General features: G+C 41.9%; 1 protein-coding gene across 1 annotated transcript; it reads left to right on the top strand.

Annotated features, from left to right (window-relative positions):
* The first annotated feature begins 1,677 nt into the window (after positions 1-1,677).
* On the top strand, positions 1,678-6,747 carry KBTBD7 (kelch repeat and BTB domain containing 7). Its single transcript, XM_043477909.1, has one exon. It carries the CDS (start codon positions 1,959-1,961, stop codon positions 3,999-4,001), a length of 2,043 nt encoding a protein of 680 aa, XP_043333844.1. The 5' UTR covers positions 1,678-1,958; the 3' UTR covers positions 4,002-6,747.
* The last annotated feature ends 6,019 nt before the right edge of the window (positions 6,748-12,766 follow it).

The raw sequence follows: 12,766 nt of genomic DNA, 5'->3' as shown, positions 1-12,766 counted from the left end.
TTTTTCACTGCTTTTTGATGGGCAAAGCTGTAATAACATTTTATTTTTACTTATTGAGCACACACAGTAGTCACATTCAGAGACCTGAAGTAGAATGGTAGTTACCAGGGATTTGGGGGAGGAAGACAGAGACTTTATGAATGGGGACAAAGTTGTAGTTTTGCAAGATATAAACAGTTGGATGGTAGTGATGGTGGCACAACAAGGTGAAATACTTAATGCCAAAGCAATGAAAAATTTAAAATTTGTTAAAATGGTAGCCTTTATGTAAAGTATATTTTATAGACATTAAAAATTGTTTTAATTGCTTTTTTCCCAGCTGGTGTTAGTGCAGGAGGGAAAGCAATCATTGTTACTAATAACTTAATCCTCTCTGGGGTACCTGAAAGACACCCAAGGAAGGTACAGAAGAGATACTGGGGCCCAGAGCCCCACTTAGTTTAATGTCTCTATCCTGGAGTGTTTCCATTAGGCCCTCATCAGTTAATCAGAAAAGAAAGACAGTTTGACTAAGAGTTATTCTTTTGTGCGTTATTCACCTATTCAGGTACTAATACTAAAGATTTAATTCACTAGGTTATGGTAACACATGGCAGGCAAACTAGCCACAGGAGCAGACTAATTTTTAAATAAAAGTTCTCTAAACTTAACCCCTAACTTAACTTAAAAAAATCTAAGCACTTGATTTTAAATATTTAAATGTTGATCTATCATATACAAATACTTTTGTACAGCATAAACTACTATATTATTTCAAGGAATATGTAAGCATGTATGAATACCTTGTTTTGAGGATCTTGGGTTTTTGTACAATACAAGGTATGTTTGTTTAAATATTTTAATTTAGAACTCTTCTTTGGAACTTCTTAGTAAAGACAATTATAGAATCTTCAATTGATTTTTGGAAAGGATGCGAAAGAAGAAATATGAGTAACCCTCTTATTAAGAAGTTATGAAAATAATTTTGCTCCCTAGTTGATGAAGTGTTGATTAGGTGAGATGTCAACATATCTGTGAATGTGCCTGATTTGCCCATTTAAGACCATCAGAAATGCTGCTCTCTAGGATCTCATCTTTGTCTAAGATATCCTAGTGGACCTACATATCATTTAGTACTGAAAATACTTTAATACTCTTCAGAACCTTTGAAAAGAAGCAACAGTAAACACTGGAAGTTTTCTGTGTAGAAATTGCTCATGGTTTCGAATAAGTGGATGCCTCATTTTTCATAAGTTCTAAATGAAAAGCCAACAATTACTCAACGTTTGTATTTTAGTCACGGTGTAAGCAATTATTGATCTAATCAACAAGTATTTATTGAAGCATTCTATGTCCTATGAAATTTAGATCATTCCATTCTCCCAGAATCCTATGAAATACTATTATCCCCAATTTCCACACTGGGAAAAGTTCTGACAGAAAAGTTACACAACTAATGAATATTAAAACGGGACTTCCACTCTACACTTCAAACCCACAGCTCTAAACCATCAAATCTGGAATAAACGCTTGCTGATTCTGTTAGTTAAAGCATTAGACCCCCAGAAGCCTCGCGATATTACTGGAACTACTGATCCCAACATGCATAGGGGCTCCTGTGAGGCCGCCTAAGCCGCAGAGTCCGCGGGGTCCCGGCATGCCTCGAGGCGCGAAAGGCAACCTGGGAGCCGTAGTTCTCCTGGGCACCTACCGGTATTGCCAGCGCGGCGGTGGCGGATCGCTTGGTTCCAGTTTGTAGGTCCTGTGAGGGCGAGCTGAGGCGGAGAAAGGGCGTGGAACTGGAACCGGGTGAGTCAGGCACTGTCTACGCGATAAAGGGAGGCGGCACCGCGGAGCAGGGCTGACTTAAATCAGCGCGGCAGTCTTTTCAGGGACGTAGTGGTCTCGGCGTCAGCGAAAAGAGCGAGGAGGCGCCAGAGCCCGGTTCTCGTCCTTCGCTCCCCGCCGCCCGCTCCACCATGCAGTCCCGGGAAGAAGCTCCGCGCTCTCGCCGCCTCGCCAGTCCCCGCGGCGGGAGGCGTCCCAAGAGGATTTCCAAGCCCTCGGTTTCGGCTTTTTTCACGGGCCCGGAGGAGCTGAAGGACACGGGCCATTCTGCAGCCCTGCTGGCCCAGCTCAAGTCCTTTTACGACGCGCGGCTGCTCTGCGATGTGACCATCGAGGTGGTCACCCCCGGCAGCGGGCCCGGCACGGGCCGCCTTTTTTCCTGCAACCGTAACGTGCTGGCGGCTGCGTGTCCCTACTTCAAGAGCATGTTCACTGGCGGCATGTACGAGAGCCATCAGACGAACGTGACCATGCACGACGTGGACGCCGAGTCCTTCGAGGTGCTGGTTGATTACTGCTACACCGGTCGCGTGTCATTAAGTGAGGCCAACGTGCAGCGCCTTTACGCGGCCTCCGACATGCTGCAGCTGGAGTACGTGCGGGAAGCCTGTGCCTCCTTCCTAGCCCGCCGCCTTGATCTAGCCAACTGCACGGCCATCCTCAAGTTCGCTGACGCCTTCGACCATCACAAGCTGCGATCACAGGCCCAGTCGTTTATAGCCCACAACTTCAAGCAGCTCAGCCGTATGGGTTCGATTCGGGAAGAGTCCCTGGCAGATCTGACCCTGGCCCAGCTGCTAGCTGTCCTGCGCCTGGACAGTCTAGACATCGAGAGTGAGCGGACCGTGTGTCACGTGGCGGTGCAGTGGTTGGAGGCGGCTCCCAAGGAGCGGGGTCCCAGCGCTGCAGAAGTCTTCAAGTGTGTGCGCTGGACCCACTTTTCTGATGAAGATCGGGGCTACCTGGAAGAGCTGCTGACCAAGCCCATTGTGAAGAAGTACTGTCTGGACCTTGTTGAAGGGGCCCGGCAGATGCGATACGGTGACACGTTGTGCAAGGCTCTGGTGCCCAAGCCGGAGAGCAGCGGCGGCAGCTCTGTTGTGTCCATAGCAGAAAATCCACCCCAGAGGCTGGGTGTGTGTGCCAAGGAGATGGTGATCTTCTTTGGCCATCCCAGAGACCCCTTCCTGTGCTATGACCCATACTCGGGGGACATTTACACAATGCCATCGCCTTTGACCAGTTTGGCTCACACTAAGACTGTCACCTCTTCAGCTGTCTGTGTCTCTCCAGACCATGACATCTATCTGGCCGCCCAGCCCAGGAAGGACCTCTGGGTGTATAAACCAGCCCAGAATAGTTGGCAGCAACTTGCTGACCGCCTGCTCTGCCGGGAGGGCATGGATGTGGCATACCTCAATGGCTACATCTATATCCTGGGTGGGCGGGACCCCATTACTGGAGTGAAACTAAAGGAAGTGGAGTGCTACAGTGTTCAGAGGAACCAGTGGGCCCTAGTGGCCCCTGTACCACATTCCTTCTATTCCTTTGAACTCATAGTGGTGCAGAACTATCTTTATGCCGTGAACAGTAAGCGCATGCTCTGCTATGATCCTAGCCATAATATGTGGCTGAACTGTGCTTCTCTTAAACGGAGTGACTTTCAGGAAGCCTGTGTCTTCAACGATGAGATCTATTGCATCTGTGACATCCCAGTCATGAAGGTGTATAACCCAGCCAGGGGAGAATGGAGGCGTATTAGTAATATTCCCCTGGACTCGGAGACCCACAACTACCAGATTGTCAATCATGGCCAAAAGTTGCTCCTCATCACTTCTACAACCCCTCAATGGAAAAAGAACCGGGTAACTGTGTATGAATATGATACAAGGGAAGACCAGTGGATTAATATAGGGACCATGTTAGGTCTTCTACAGTTTGACTCTGGCTTTATTTGCCTCTGTGCTCGTGTTTATCCTTCCTGCCTTGAACCTGGTCAGAGTTTCATCACTGAGGAAGATGATGCACGGAGTGAGTCTAGTACTGAATGGGACTTAGATGGGTTCAGTGAACTGGACTCTGAGTCAGGAAGTTCAAGTTCTTTTTCTGATGATGAAGTCTGGGTACAGGTAGCCCCTCAGCGAAATGCACAGGATCAGCAGGGTTCTTTGTAAATATTTTGAAATACTAAGATGTTTCTATTGCTATGAATATATCTTAAAAAGATGTCCTTTCCTTTTCTGGGGAAAAAAGAAAACTTTGATTAGGATTGCAGATTTGGTTTAGAAAGGGTAATGTTTGAATTGCTAATGTGATGTTACAAAATGTAAACAGTCCATGAAATCAGCTTTATAATAATTTACTGTGCTGAAAGTCAGGATTAAAATATGCAAAAAAAAAAAAAAAATGAACCATGTAATTGATTAGAATGCTTGCTGGTTTTTTTCCATGTTCAAGAATTTGTTGCACTAGTGAATAGTTTTCATTAATTACACAGTTTATATTTTGATTATCTAATTTAGTCTTCTGTTCATTCTTAAATTCTGTTTAGTGTTGTGGGGGAAAAGTTAGCTTTTTCATTTTTTTGTAGAAAATTGGACTAGAAATTGTTGGCAGCGTTTCAAAGATTTATATCTTCCTTCTGAATAATGAAAGTAGTAGATTTCCCAAATTCTCACATAGTCAGTTTTTAGTATTCTAAGTTTAGTATAGTTTGTTAAAATTTGGTTTGGTTTTCTTCTCTTTTGCAAAGACAAACAATTGGACATATAATTGAGGTTATTAAAGAGTGATTTCATTCTGATAATGGACAGAATGGTCTTAAGCACTCACAAAAAGTAAGAAAAATCAGGATTCCACTGACTTAAAAAATTTTTCCTTTTTATTTTTGGAATATAAAATGTGTATTTGCTAAAATGTGACCATTTTTCTGTCTTAAAAAGCATCCATTCTAGTAGTACCACTATTTAGACCCTTCTAAACCAAAAACAATAGATAACTTGCTGTATTTTTTCATCTATACCTGATACATGTTTCACTGAATCAGAGGAACAGTTGTTTTTTTCACTGGACATGGGATTGGGTAATGTAAAGTTTTAATCCATTGGTCATGCCTTGTCTTAAAAAGTTTATATGCTTTCCTACAACATTTTGGCTGTATAGTTTTGGTGTTTGTCTTAGAGATTTCTTTGGCAGGAAGTGATTTTTGTGAGGTGATATGGCTTTGAAGATATGTATAAGCTAAAAACAGTATTTTATTGAGATCAGTAGTAGTTATTGTGTCTATCAACTCTAAAATCAAGTGCCAGAAGAGAACTTTAAAATTTTAAGCTGTGTATAAAATTGTTTTATGTAGCATTGAAATTTTCTGTCAGTTTTGTAAGTCACTGTAAATGATTATCAGCTTGAAGGTATTTTTATATTAAAAGTTGACAAATAACATAAGTGGATGATGACATTTGGGGCCAAAAGTAAGAGTATGTTTCCTCTAAAATACTTCCCTAAGCAGTGGTGTACCTGGTTATTTTATTTATTTGTATCTCTCCTATATTTCTCTGTGAACCATGCTCTAGTCTGATTTTTGTTTTTTTTGTTTTATGTCACCATAATAAGGGAAGATCTAGAAATAGAGACTTAGGTTGCACAAATTTGATACTGTTAAATACGAGAACATATAGGTGCTTGCTTTTTGAGGGTCTGTTAATACATATGGTTGTCACAATACATATACATGATAAATAGTGTATATGTACAAATGCTTATGGTCTATAAATTTTTTTATACTCACTTAGTTTATCTTCTTGAATCATTGTTCAATAACATACTAATTCCTCTTCTATATTTGTTCTCTAGTGACCAAATGCTGATATTTCTTTTCACCCAGGCAGAGTACTGAGGAGTGTATCCTGGAGAACAGGATTTTGAAACTAAGAAAAGGGAGGGAGAGAGAAAATGGTTTAAAAAAGCCAAATACACAAATAATGTTTTCTTAGCCACTTCAGTGGGCCACTGGGAGAATCTACAGGAGGTTCCTGTCTAACATTGTTCAGTGAAATAAGATTCTTACTCTAGCGGCATATGTTCCTTCAAAACAGCAAATGGTGCTCTAGTTTTTGTTCCATAGAGGGATGTCAACAAGCACTGCTCTTAACATGGAAAACTCTATCTTAATTATATTTTTTGGCCAACTTTTCTTCATCAGTAACTTCTTGTTGACAGTTTTTTGTTCTGTAAGATCGAAATAGAAACAAGCTGTTCACAACCACATTATCCATCTACAGAATTAAGGTGTGCAACCAATTGATAAGAGACATTCTCTCATGTGTCATTCTCGTCCTCTGAGTTAGGTATAAGCTAATTAGTAGTAAAATATTGGTTTACAAAGAACTTTTCTTAGAAAAGATTTTGGTTTCATAATATGTTTGTGAATTAAGGATAGATGTTAACCTTTTTTTTTTTTTTTAATAGATAAGTGATTTGTACATGGTTAGTTACAAATAAAACTGGCACTAGAACCCCAGGCCTTCTGACCTCTTGATTTAGTTTGTGCTAAATATACAAAATCCTTACTTCTATAGTGACACAACTAGCAGAGCAGTGTTGAAATCCCTTCATCACAGGAAAGCTCCTTTGTCTCGGTTTTCCAATTAATCGACACAGATTTTAGCAAATGCTTAATATAATGTCATTTGATTACTCTTTGTAAAACTTAAGAATGATCTTACTTATTTTTTGTATCTATCTGCCTGTAGTCTGAAAAGCTCAGAGAACCCAAATTATTTCAAATAATTTAAACATTCAAATGGTTAGCATTGGTATTTTCAAAAGGACAAGAAAAAAAGGGACTAATTTAGTAAACAGTTTGGGTTTAGTATTAAATTTAAATTATAATTTCCTTCTATATCCTCTAGTTGAGCAGTGTTTTTTGTGTGTGTGTGTGTTTTTTAACCCTGTTTCATACCTGAATCTTACTGATAATCTGATGAAATCTTTTGACCCATTCCCCAGAAAAATGTACATGTTTATGTTTTCATAATTTCAAAGGTGTTAGACATTTATGCAGTTCATTTGCACACCCAGGGTAAGAACACTGTAACAGTCCCAAGAACACTTCTACAAAAAAGGAATTAGCATTTTGCAAGAGACATATTGCTCAAATGTTTGTGAGGGGGGAAGGGCATTATTAAAATAGAGCTTAAAGAAATCATATGCATTTTCCACCTGAAAGGGATCTGAGTATCAGAACAAAGACAAAATTGACATTTGGTGAATTTCAAATTTCCTCATGATGTTACACCTGAGAACAGTTAAGGAACTAAATGTAAGTGATTTAAAGAAATGGGTCAGATGAGCTAACGTATATGAAACCTTTGACATGTGATATGATTATTGTCTAAAGTGAAAGAAAGTGAAGTCTCTTTGAGACCCCATGGACAGCAGCCTACCAGGCTCCTCCATCTGTGGGATTTTCCAGGCAAGAGTGCTGGAGTGGGTTGCCATTTCCTTCTCCAATGCATGAAAGTGAAAAGTGAAAGTGAAGTTGCTCAGTCGAGTCTGACTCTGAGACCCCATAGACTGTAGCCTACCAGGCTCCTCCATTTGTGGGATTTTCCAGGCAAGAGTGCTGGAGTGGGTTGCCATTTCCTTCTCCAGGAGATCTTCCCAACCCAGGGATCGAACCCGGGTCTCCCTCATTGTAGGCAGACACTTTACTGTCTGAGCCACAAGGGAGTCCAGGGATTAGGTTCAAAGTAAATTATAGGTTCCAGGTATTTCAAACTTGATATCACAGCTGTTTATTAGGTATCTAAATTATAAGAGTTCTTTATCTCATAATGACCAGGTAAACAGGTGCTTGGAAAGGGCATCTACCCATAAGGAATTTATTTAAGGTATCATTTAAAAATATAAATTTGCTATTCACTGGTCATTAAACTAGAAACCAGTATTTTGCCTGATGTCATTTTCACCAATTTATGCTGAAATGAGGAAAATAGGTAAAACAATGAGTAAGTTGTAAACTAAAAGTATTTAATTGAATTTTTTTTAATGTCCGTGAATTAAAAATATAAAAAGCTTGCAGTTCTATGTCAGTCCCCTAAACGTGAAAAGAAAGTTAACTGGTCTTTGAAATCCTAAAGTCTATCACTTGCTTCTTGGCTGTTTTACTTAGTCCTCTCATTTGATCTCTCTAATACGTGCTTAAGAGTGTCAGCATCTTTTCATCATAACATTAAAAGAATATTTATTATAGCAAATATGATAGAGCAGGAATGTATATGAAGCAAAATTGTTTATATAAAATATGGCTAACTAGCAATTCTAAGGGCATTTATTGATAAACTTTTTTAGAACCATAGAGGTTGATAAATGTACCCAAATAAACAAAAATTTTAACAAAGCAAAGCAAGATATAGTGTTCACAGAAGTTGCCAAGTCTTCCAGTACCAAACAGACAATACATCATGTCAGTTCAGTTCAGTTGCTCTGTCTTGTCCAACTCTTTGCAACCCCATGGACTGCAGCACGCCAGGCCTCCCTGTCCATCACCAACACCTGGAGTTTACCCAAACTCATGTCCATTGAGTTGATGATACTATCCAACCATCTCATCCTCTGTCATCCCCTTCTCCTCCTGCCCTCAATCTTTCCCAGCATCAGGGTCTTTTCCAATGAGTCAGCTCTTCCCATCAGGTGGCCAAAGTACTGGAGCTTCAGCTTTAGCATCAGTCCTTCCAATGAATATTCAGAACTGGTTTCTTTTAGGATGGACTGGTTTGATCTCCTTGCAGTCCAAGGGACTCTTAAGAGTTTTCTTTAACAACCCTGGGGGTGGGGAGAGGTGGCAAACTATCCCTTAATTCTGGGGAAATTAGCAAATAGCAGTGGCTGTCACTTCGAGGCACAGCCTGACCTAGTCTCAGTATCCTTACGGCTTTCTTTGTACAGAGAAGGTATCATGGGGCCATGTTTTCCTCTCACTTTATACTTCGGTTAGGGATCTATGTGTGGTTTGTTCAACAGAGACCCTATAGTTTTGAGGGTTTTTAAAGTTTTTTTTTATGTGGACCATTTTTAAAGTCTTTACTGAATTTGTCACAATATTGTTTCTGTTTGACATTTTTGGGTTTGGGGCCTCAAGGCATGTGGGGTCTTAGCTCTCCAACAAGTGATTGAACCTGCACCCTCTGCATTGGAGGTTTGAGAATTAAAAGTTGAGAATTTTTAAGTAGGGACTTGACAGTTGAATTTGTTTTGTCAAGAATCCTCTCCTGCTATGGCTGATTCATATCAATGTATGACAAAACCCACTGAAATGTTGTGAAGTAATTAGCCTCCAACTAATAAAAAATTAAAAAAAAAAAAGGATCCTCTCCTGGAGGTATTGACAGTGCAAGGCAGAGGGGCAAGACCAGTTAAACGAGGGCAGATGGAGTCCAGACGGTGAGACCGCGGTAGGAGACAGATGGGCTCCTGGGCCAGACGGCTGGTGTTTATCAAGTGGAGTAAAAGTCAAGCTTCGTTCTCACCCAGACACTCCAAGGACGAAGCTAGTGGCCAAGAGCTGAGCACTGCTAAAGTAAAGAGATAAAGTGCCCGCTCCTGAGATCAAGGAAAACTTCCCTGCCTGCACATGTGCAGAAAGGCTCCTTGGGGGTTGAAAAGGGAGAGAGCCCCACCCCATAATAAGTGTGGATAGGCACCCACTATCCATCTTAGCGAAACATTGCTCATGCATCTTGGGTAGGGTCCAAGGACAAATGAGGTGCGGAGAAAGAAACTAGATAATTGGCCAAATGTAAACAAAGACCCAGAAGAACTGCCTTATGTAAGTGTTTGAAATTGCCTTCTGACTACTGCACTCTTCGTTCAGGACTCCGCACTCCTCTCTGGGGTGTATCTCTGCCTAGTTTCTGAATGACTCTTCCTCCTCACTCCGGATGCCTGCCTTCCTCTCCAGGTGTATCTCTCTCCCTACTTTCTGACTTGTTGTGCTCCTCCTCATTAGAGAGGATGTCCATACCTTTTCTCTCTGGGTGTGTATTTCTTGCTCATTTCTGTCTTAAATAAACTATTTCTCTGTGTACTCTCCCAGATGTTATGCTGTCTCTAACAATAAACTTTGTTCCTATTACAGTTTTTGCCTCCTTGAAACATTCTTATTTTCAAATGGGGTAAACAGCCAGGGCCACTTTGCTTCTGGCTTCTAGCCTCTAGTGATCTGTTGGCTAGGATTCCTCGTTTGCATCCAGGCTTCCCAGGTGGCTCAGTGGTAAACAATCTGCCTGCTAATGCAGGACACACAAGAAACATGGGTTCGATCCCTGGGCTGGGAAGATGCCCTGGAGTAGAAAATGGCAAACTACTCCAGTATTATTGCCTGGAAAGTTCCATGGATAGAGGAGCCTGGTGGGGTACAGTCCTTGGGATTGCTGAGCGTAGCACACACACCCAGTTCCAGTTCAGTCACTCAGTCGTGTCCGACTCTTTGCGACCCCATGAACTGCAGGATGCCAGGCCTCCCTGTCCATCACCAACCCCCGGAGTCCACCCAAACCCATGTCCACTGAGTCGGTGATGCCATCCAACCATCTCATCCTCTGTCGTCCCCTTCTCCTCTCGCCTTCAATCTTTCCCAGCATCAGGGTCTTTTCAAATAAGTCAGCTCTTCGCATCAGGTGGCCAAAGTATTGGAGTTTCAGCTTCAGCATCACGCCTTCCAATGAATATTCAGGGCTGATCTCCTTTAGGATGGACTGGTTGGATCTCCTTGCAGTCCAAGGGACTCTCAAGAGTCTTCTCCAACACCACAGTTCAAAAGCATCAATTCTTCAGTGCTCAGCTTTCTTTATAGTCCAACTCTCACATCCATACATGACCACTGGAAAAACCATAGCCTTGACCAGACAGACCTTTGTTGGCAAAGTAATATCTCTGCTTTATAATATGCTGTCTAGTTTGGTCATAACTTCCCTTCCAAGGAGTAAGCGTCTTTTAATTTCATGGCTGCAATCACCATCTGCTGTGATTTTGGAGCCCAGAAAACTAAAGTCCGCCACTGTTTCCACTGTACCCAACCCAGATTCAGTTCCTGCTCACTACTGTCGCTCCCAGCGCAGTTGTTGTGGGCTTGATGAGGAAGGGCCAGGCATAAGAGCTGGATCTGTAATTGTATGTTTAGAGGTGAGGGATCTGAGAAAGGAAAGGCTTGCATATCATGTGAGGGTACAGGCCAAACTTCTATACAAAAGAGGCCCTAAGATGTAAGGCAGAGACTGATTTCTCTCCATTCAGCCCAGAAGTGAGCTATGAAGTGTTGGCAGGGTGGGTCTGGCCCACTGAGGTTCTTCATGAGCCTGGATTCATTCAGCATTGTCCCCACAGCTCCTAATGAGTGAGTTGTCTTCATTCTCATGGATGGAGCACACCCACCAGGGTTACATCTATGTTGCAGCCTGCAGGGATGGGCAAAGAGAGGAAATGGAGAGCAAAAAATTCCCTTTTAAAGCACTTTTACACCACTTTTGCCATTTTTCCACAGGGCAGAATTTCATCATATCACCATATCCAGCCACATGTTTACCTGAGAAATATCATTAGAGGAATAGTATATGTCCAGCTAAAACTCAGGGTTTCTGTTATTAAATAGATGAGTAAACAAATAGATTTTAATATAGATGTGCCAGGCTTCCTGTATTCAAGTGTAGACAATTCACAACAAAGCCATGCGAGCTTTGTTACTCTGATGGTCATTTCAAATCTCCCTAACCCTCCTTCTATAGTAAATTCACAACCAAAAGTTAAATTCCATATAATGCTAAATATTTAGAAAAGGCAGAGGAACCAGAGATCAAATTGCCAACATCCACTGGATCATCGAAAAAGCAAGAGAGTTCCAGAAAACATTTATTTCTGCTTTATTGACTCTGCCAAAGCCTTTGACTGTGTGGATCACAGTAAACTGTGGAAAATTCTGAAAGAGATGGGAATACCAGACCACCTGACCTGCCTCTTGAGAAACCTGTATGCAGGTCAGGAAGCAACAGTTAGAACTGGACAAAAAACAACAGACTGGTTCCAAATAGGAAAAGGAGTATGTCAAGGCTGTATATTGTCACCCTGCTTATTTAACTTATATGGAGAGTACATCATGAGAAACACTGGGCTGGAGGAAGCATAAGCTGGAATCAAGATTGCCGGGAGAAATACCAATAACCTCAGATATGCAGGTGACACCACCCTTATGGCAGAAAGCAAAGAAGAACTAAAGAGCCTCTTGATGAAAGTGAAAGAGGAGAGTGAAAAAGTTGACTTAAAGCTCAACATTCAGAAAACTAAGATCATGACATCTGGTCCCATCACTTTATGGTGAACAGATGGGGAAACAGTGGCTGACTTTATTTTTCTGGGCTCCAAAATCACAGCAGATGGTGACTGCAGCCATGAAATTAAAAGACGCTTACTCCTTGGAAGGGAAGTTATGACCAACCTAGATAGCATATTAAAAAGCAGAGACTTTTCCAGTGGTTATGTATGGATGTGAGATTTGTACTATAAAGAAGGCTGAGCGCTGAAGAATTGATGCTTTTGAACTGTGGTGCTGGAGAAGACTCTTGAGAGTCCCTTGGACTGCAAGGAGATCCAACCAGTCCATCCTAAAGGAGATCAGTCCTGGGTGTTCATTGGAAGGACTGATGTTGAAGCTGAAACTCCAATACTTTGGCCACCTGATGCGAAGAGCTGACTTATTTGAAAAGACCGTGATGCTGGGAAAGATTGAAAACGGGAGGAGAAGGGGACGACAGAGGATGAGATGGTTGGATGGCATCACCGACTCAATGGACATGGGTTTGGGTAAACTTCAGGAGTTGGTGATGGACAGGGAGGCCTGGCGTGCTGCGGTTCATGGGGTGCAAAGAGTCAGACATGACTGAGCGAC

This window comes from Cervus canadensis, chromosome 9, assembly GCF_019320065.1.
Source record: "Cervus canadensis isolate Bull #8, Minnesota chromosome 9, ASM1932006v1, whole genome shotgun sequence".
In the NCBI taxonomy this organism is placed as follows: Eukaryota; Metazoa; Chordata; class Mammalia; order Artiodactyla; family Cervidae; genus Cervus; species Cervus canadensis.
The sequence above is the reverse complement of the archived record's forward strand: the minus strand, read 5'-3'. Positions and strand labels throughout refer to the sequence as shown.

Coding starts and splice junctions, on each gene's coding strand:
- KBTBD7 (XM_043477909.1), top strand. CDS start 1,959: ATGCAGTCCCGGGAAGAAGCTCCGCGCTCTCGCCGCCTCGCCAGTCCC.